General features: G+C 46.9%; 1 protein-coding gene across 3 annotated transcripts in view; it reads left to right on the forward strand.

Moving 5' to 3' along the window:
- The window catches only part of LOC113812424 (tyrosine-protein phosphatase non-receptor type 13), a 324,727-nt gene that overhangs the window by 115,674 nt on the left and 201,553 nt on the right, over window positions 1–7,500 (forward strand). For all 3 annotated transcript variants that reach the window (XM_070124663.1, XM_070124665.1, XM_070124664.1), the window contains exon 2: window positions 539–666. In XM_070124663.1, coding sequence (XP_069980764.1) covers window positions 539–666 — 128 coding nt within the window. The remainder of the gene's footprint in view (window positions 1–538; window positions 667–7,500) is intronic.

Genomic DNA, 7,500 nt, shown 5'->3' on the forward strand with positions numbered 1-7,500 from the left:
TATGGAGAGTGATATGATTTATTATGCAGCATTTTCTTTCCATATTGCTGCGTTTTTCAGCTTGATCAGTGCAACATTGTATCAACAGTTTTATTTTGCAAGAGCTTTATCATTTTCCCGGTGATTAGAGTTGCACTCCGTAAACCAGTGGCTTTTCTATATTACTTTGTGTTATGGATTTGGCATTGCAATATTAAATCAGCTGTCCCATATTGCAAGGACAATGTAATTTTCCGGTGATTGAAATTGCAATGGGCAAAACATCGAATTTATTGCCTTGAATAATCGCAAAATTCATTTGGGAACGTTGTATGGAAATGTGTATTAGCACAGGCTGTTGATTGTAGATTCGACAAAATAAATTACTGTTAGGCAAATATGCCTACAATATACATGACAATAATAAAAATATACTGATTCGAGCCTGTGCACTGTACCGCCAACAGAGAGAACGAATTCGCAGATTTCATTCCGTGCTTTGGCAGTTCGTTCTCAAAAAAGAGAATTGTTTGATTACAATTTTTTTTTACATTCACAGGACCATGTCTGCGACGGGGGTGAGCCTGTGGGAGGTGGTGGAGGCTCGCGGGGGCCCCCTGAGGGAGAGCGAGACCTGGGCCGTTCTGGCAGCCTCGGCCACCTCGCTCCAGGACACCGCGCTCTCAGGTAAGGTTCCACTCGGGTCTGAAGGTTCTGTTGTTGCTGCTGCGGCCGGATGTCTGCGGCCTTTTGGGTTCCTCGGGTTCTGTGGGCGAAGGCGTGTCCTCGCCTGTCTTGTCTTTATTCTCAACCTCTTTAAAGTCACATTTTCAAATAAACAAACAAAAAAAAAGAGACCGCCTCACCTCCAATGGGAATTCATTCGAAGCCGTACGCTCCAGTTGTTCTTTTCAACCTGCCTCCTTCCCCCCTTCCTCCTACCCCCTCCTTTCTTCCCACTCCTTCCTACCCCCTCCTTTCTTCCCACTCCTCCTTCCTACCCCCCCGTCCTTTCTTCCCACTCCTTCCCTACCACACCTCCTTTTCTCCCCCTCCTTCCTACCCTCCGTCCTTTCTTCCCACCTCCTTCCTACCCCCCTCCTTTCTTACCCCCCACCCACCGTCTTTTTTCCAACCGTTCTTTCAGCATCATTAGTCGGCGTCTCATCTGCGTTTGCAATATCTCCTCCATTACCCGCCCCGTCGGCCTTAATAACACCTGTGTCACTCGCGCCCGATAGAGCTGACGGTTCCCCCTTTGCATAATTAAATACACCTTTTATCTCTCCCGAGCAGGTGCGTAATTACCCTTTCAGCCGATTTCGTTCCGCTGGGCGCACTTGCTGTCGCGTACTCGGGCTTCTGTGCTTGATTTCTTCCTTTGTTTTTTTGTATGTGTTTTGTGTATGTTTTATTTGATTATTATTAGTATTGTTGTTATTATTATTATTATTATTATTATTATTATTATTATTATTATTATTATTATTATTATCATTATTATTATTATTATTATTATTATTATTATTATTATTATTAGTAGTAGTAGTAGTAGTATTAGTATTGTTATTATTATTATTATTATTATCATTATTATTATTATTATTATTTTGTCTCCATGTAACGAAGTGCGGGTTTAAGGGTTTTCGTTTTTAGGTCAGTTGTATTTTCTTGTGATTATGATTTACTCCTTTGTTGACTTGTTTTCACTTTATTCTCCTTCTTTTTTTTATGAAGGAATGTGTTTGGTCTTCCTTCCGGTTCAGATTTATTCCTCTTCTCTGTGAGAGAATTTTCCACCGACGTTATTACTTTAATGTAAACGTTGCCGGGAGTTTGATGTGATCTCAAAGGAATGAGGAAGGAGGGAGGAGGGAGGAGGAAGGAAGGAGGAGGAAGGAGGGAGGAGGGAGGAGGGAGGAATGAAGGAAGGAGGGAGGAGGGAGGAGGGAGGAGCGACGAAGAAGGAAGGAGGAGGGAGGAGCGACGAGGAAGGAAGGAGGAGGGAGGAGGGAGGAGCAACGAAGAAGGAAGGAGGAGGGAGGAGGAAGGAAGGAAGGAGGGAGGGAGGAGCGACGAGGAAGGAAGGAGGAGGGAGTAGGAATAAGGAGGGAAGGAGGGAGGAGGAAGGACCGACGAAGAAGGAAGGAGGAGGGAGGAGCGACGAAGAAGGAAGGAGGAGAGAGGAGGAAGGAAGGAGGAGGGAGGAGGGAGGAGGAGCGGGTGTCAGGTCTTGGCTCTGGGAGAGCAGTTAGTGCGGCGCATGAATTCCAGATGCAGATGCTCGACCCGAATCGAGGGTGTTGCTGCATCTGTTGCTCGGTGTGGAGGAATTGCGTGGGGGTAGGGGGGTAGGGGGTAGGGGGAGTACTTCCTGCGGTACGTGTGTTCGAATGCGTGCCTTGTGGATTCGAATGCGAGTAGGAAGGTTTGCTCGGTGTTTTCTGTCGTTGGCTTGCTCGAGGAGGAGGCTGGGGGATGGGGACGAAGATAGAGGTGGAGGGGGGGGGGTTTAGGGGAGGGAGGATGGGATCAAGGTAAAGGTGGAGGGGGTTTTAAGGGGGAGGGGAAGGGGATCAAGGTGAAGGTGGAGGCGGGGGGTTAGGGGGAAGGGAAGGGGGATCATGGTAGAGGTGGGGGGGGGTTAGGGGGAGGGGAAGGAGACGAAGATAGAGGTGGAGGGGGGGTTAGGGGAGGGGAAGGGGATCAAGGTAGAGATGGAGGGGTTTAAGGGGAGGGGAAGGGGACTCAAGGTAAAGGTGGAGGGGGATTTAGAGGAGGGGAAGGGGATCATGGTAGAGGATGGGGTGGGGGTGGTTAGGGTGAGGGGTGAAGGGGACTAAGGTAGAGGTAGGGGGGGGTTAGGGGGAGGGGAAGGAGACCAAGGTAGAGGTGGGGGGGTTAGGGGGAAGGGATTTAAGGGGGTCGAGGTAGTAGGTGTGTGTGGGGCGAGGGAGTGGAAGGGACCGAGTAGAGGTGGTGGGGTTTAAGGGGGAGGGGGAAGGGGACCAAGGTAGAGGTGGTGGGGTTTAGGGGAGGGGAAGGGGACCTAGGTGGGAGAGGTGGGGGGGTTTAAGGGGAGGGGAAGGAGACCTGAAGGTAGAGATGGAGGGGGTAGGGGATGGGAAGAGGATCAAGGTAGAGATGGAGGGGTTTAAGGGGAGGGGAAGGGGACCTAGGTAGAGATGGAGGGGTTTAAAGGGGAGGGGAGGGGAACCAAGGTAGAGGTGAGGGGTTTAAGGGGAGGGGAAGGGAACCTAGGTAGAGATGGAGGGGTTTAAGGGGAGGGGAAGGGGACTAAGGTAGAGATGGAGGGGTCTAGGGGAGGGGAAGAGTGGAGGTATAAGAGCTTTTTGGGGAAGGAAGATTTCTCCGCGGAGGGAAATCTCTTAAAGCGGAACCCGTAGGCCTGGCGGGCCCTTGTGACGTCACCGCAGATGCTGCTTCCGCGCCCGCCCTCGGTGCTCTGCCTTTTCCTCTTGGCTCGTCACTGCACCGGTTGGGATTGGTGTCTGTGACCGGGAAGTCCGCTGTATGATTTTGAGGTGCGTCTATTTGGATGTACGTCCGTTATTCGTGGTGCACTCAGTCGCGACTTGGTACTTTATTTTTTTCTTTATTCACCTCACTATTTTTATTTTTATTTATTATTATTATTAATATTTTTTGGTTGCATTTTGCACTTATTCGCGACTCGGTACTTTTTTTTCTTTATTCAACTCACTACTTTTTTTTTCACTTTTCTTTTTTCCTGTTTTATCGCCATTGCCAGAGGTGGTCACTGCGACCCTCCTCTTCCTCCTAGCATTTCAGCCGCTCGTGTTGCTTCGCGCAAACTTATTTCCAACTTGTTGCTGTGTCCCAGAGCATGATTGACTCTTGCTGCCGAGCCCCCCCCCCCCTCGCCGCTTCACACCCCTTCCCATTCCTCTGCCTCCCCACTTCGCGCTTCTCACCTCTCCGTCCTCTCCGCTTCCCTCTACTTTCCCACTCTTTGCCCCTCCACCTTCCTGCTCTTCGGCCTCTCCCCAGTGTTCTTTTCTCCTCGTTTCTCCCCCTTTCGTCCTCCGTCCTGGCTTTCTCACTTTCCGTCCCTCACCTCTCCGCCTCCCCTCCTTTCCCCTCTCCACCACCCCCTTTCCTCTTTCTCCACCTCCCTTTCCGCTCTCCTCCTTTCCCTTTTCCCCCTCGCCGCCCCACCTTTCCATTCTCCACCTCCCTTTCCTTTCTCCATCCCCTTTTTTCTCTCCACCTTCCTTTCCTTTCCTTCTCGACTCATTCCCTTCTCCCCTCTCCACCTCCCTTTCCCCTCTCCACCTCCCTTTCCCCTCTGCCCCCCCCCTTTCCCCTCGGCGTCCTTCCTTATTCCCACCACCCGGCGTATTCATCCCCAAACAATAGCGGTCAGAACTTGTTACATCTTGGCCCCCATCAGCGTCGCCGTCGCAGCCCTAGCCAGGAAACGGCGTCCATTCGCCCGTGCCTACGACGCGGGGAAACGGCAAAACTTCTGGCTCGTCTGCCGGCTTCGGTCCCGTTTCTGTGAGGGTAATTAAAACTTCCGCCGCGTCTTTTTTTTTTTGGGCCGGTCCCTTCCGCTCTGGTCTGGTTCTCGTTCTCTTCCTTGGCCACGTTTCTACCGCCTCGCGTTTCCGCCAAAAGTCAGCGAAGAGCAGCGAGAGACTGCTAACCTGTTACACCACTTCCCTGCCCTATTACTACCTACTTAATTACTTACCTACCTACTTACTTTCCTACCGACCGACCTACCTACTTACCTTCCTACCGAACGACCTAACTACTTATCTTCCTACCGACTGACCTACCTACTTACCTTCCTACCGACCGACCTACCTATCTACCTACCTACCTACTTACCTTCCTACCGACCTACCTATCTATCTACCTACCTTCCTACCGACCTATCTATCTACCTACCTACCTACTTACTTACCTTCCTACCGACCTATCTATCTATCTATCTATCTATCTACCCTCCTACCTACCTACCTACTTACCTTCCAGCGACCGACCTATCTATCTACCTACCTACCTACTTACTTACCTTCCTACCGACCTATCTATCTATCTATCTATCTATCTACCCTCCTACCTACCTACCTACTTACCTTCCAGCGACCGACCTATCTATCTATCTATCTACCTTCCTACCTACCTACCTACCTACCTACCTACCTACCTACCTACCTACCTACCTTCCTACCGACCGACCTATCTATCAATCTACCTACTTACCTAATTGCCACTTTATTACGCTACTCAGTCTCTCTCTCTCTAGTACTCTACCACTGTATCAGTTTACTCTTTTACAACCCAACCTTACCACCCAGTCAGCGTCCCTGCCTCTTTACCTCCCTACTAATTTACCCAATATCCTTGCCTTCCCTCCTCCCTACCAGTTTATCCTGCTTCTCTTCCTTCCTATCTCCCTACCAATTAACCCCCCCCACCGCATTCCCCCCCTCCCCCCCCTCAGTTTCCCCCACCACAGGCCACCCAAATCTCGGACGACCAGCGACAACCATTATATATTTTTCTCGTTCTGCGAAGTGGTCTGAAATCCATGTAGGGTTTGTGGGCGGTGGAGACGGGGGCGTGTGGGTGGCTTGGGGTGGAGGGGGAGGGGGTGGTGCTCGGTGGAGGGGGGGTAGGGTAAGGGGTGGAGGGGGAGGGGGTGGTGCTCGGTGGAGGGGGGGTAGGGTAAGGGGTAGAGGGTTGGGGTGGAGGGGGAGGGGGTGGTGCTCGGTGGAGGGGGGTAGGGTAAGGGGTAGAGGGTTTCTGATTGATTGAATTTGTCGATCCCGCCCTTCGTTCGGTCGGTGTAGGGGCGGGAGGAACGGTGCGGGCGGAGAGTGCTATACGTGCAGTCTATTGTATTCCGAACCCTTTATAATGTCATTCATGTTGCAACGTGTTTAAGACGGGGGGGGGTCGAAGTGTGTGCGATTGTTTCTTGCAATTTTAGCTCTGGTGTTTTGCCTTCGAATTGGTGTCCTTATCTTGGGAATGTTTTTTTATTATTCATTGGTGTGTTTATGTGTTCGTTTCTTTGTTTGTTTACTTCGGGGTTTGTGGTTTTGAGGGCCTGGCAAGCTGACGGTTTTGTGTTATTTATGCACATTTATTTATTTACTTGTTTATTTACTTTCTTTCTTTATTAATTTATTTTGAGGGCATGAGAAGCTGACGGTTTTGTGTTATGTACATTTGTTTATTTATTTACTTATTTATTTTCTTTCTTTATTTATTTATTTTGAGGGCGTGGCAAGCTGACGGTTTTGTGTTATGTATATTTATCTAATTATTTATTTTCTTTCTTTATTTATTCATTTATTTTGAGGGCGTGGCAAGCTGACGGTTTTGTGTTATTTATGTATAGTTATTTATTTGCTTATATATTTTCTTTCTTTCTTTATTCATTTATTCATTTTTACGAGGGGTAAAGTATGAACCATCTGAATCGTGCAGCGTCGTACGGTAGATTTTGTACACTTCCATGTTAGCTTGTATTGATTGGCTTCAACTGACGCTGTATCTGTTCCTTCCGAAGCAATGCGTAGAAGTGTGTTTGTTTTTCGTATTTGTTTATGAACTCTGGATCTGCTATGCACTGGATTTCCTACGTGCGCTAAGTGAATTCGTGCAAGATTTGCTTTTTCGATTGTCTACTTGATTTTGAATGTTTTTTTTTATATATATATAATCCGTACTTGTTGATAAGGTCAATATTGACTGCTTACAGTAATGCTGTTTTGTGTATTTTTGTGAAATGATCATGAGCGTATAGTTTTTTTTTTTTAATCTTGTTTCGCCTGTGAGTTTACTGTTCTACTTTACGTCATGGTTGCGCTCGGTCTGCTGTTGATGTGAATTTTAAGTGTGTGTGTGTGTATTCCTGCATGTGTTGCTGGTGTTTGTCTTTATGTCCAGATTTTTTTTTTTCAAGCAGTGAACGGAAATAAATAAATACATGTATATATATATATTTATATATGTATGTATATATATATATATGTATGTAATATATATATATAAATATATATTATATATATGTATTTCTATATATTTATATATATGTTATTTATATTTATATAATAGATATTTATATATATTTGTGTATATATATATATATATATATATATATATATATATATATATATATATATATATATATATATATATCACTATATTTCACTGTGCAGCAATCATACCTCATGGTTGGTTTAGATCACTCTAGTCGGTTCGTTTATTTTCGACGCTAAACCATCACGAAGCCAGTAGGCTGTAAACACATCGCTTCCGCATATCATAGATGTGACAGATCATTAGTAACTCCAACATGATTATTTCCTTATGTTGTTGTGTGTGACTGCCTTTGATAACCCATTTACTGAGCCAAGATGCTGCAGTAATATCCGATGAAAGTGAATGTTCCATGCGGTAAGCCTGGTTCTGTGAATTATTTGTTATTTCGTAATGAATTTATCTCTCGCTGGTTGT

This window comes from Penaeus vannamei, chromosome 8, assembly GCF_042767895.1.
Source record: "Penaeus vannamei isolate JL-2024 chromosome 8, ASM4276789v1, whole genome shotgun sequence".
Taxonomy (NCBI): Eukaryota; Metazoa; Arthropoda; class Malacostraca; order Decapoda; family Penaeidae; genus Penaeus; species Penaeus vannamei.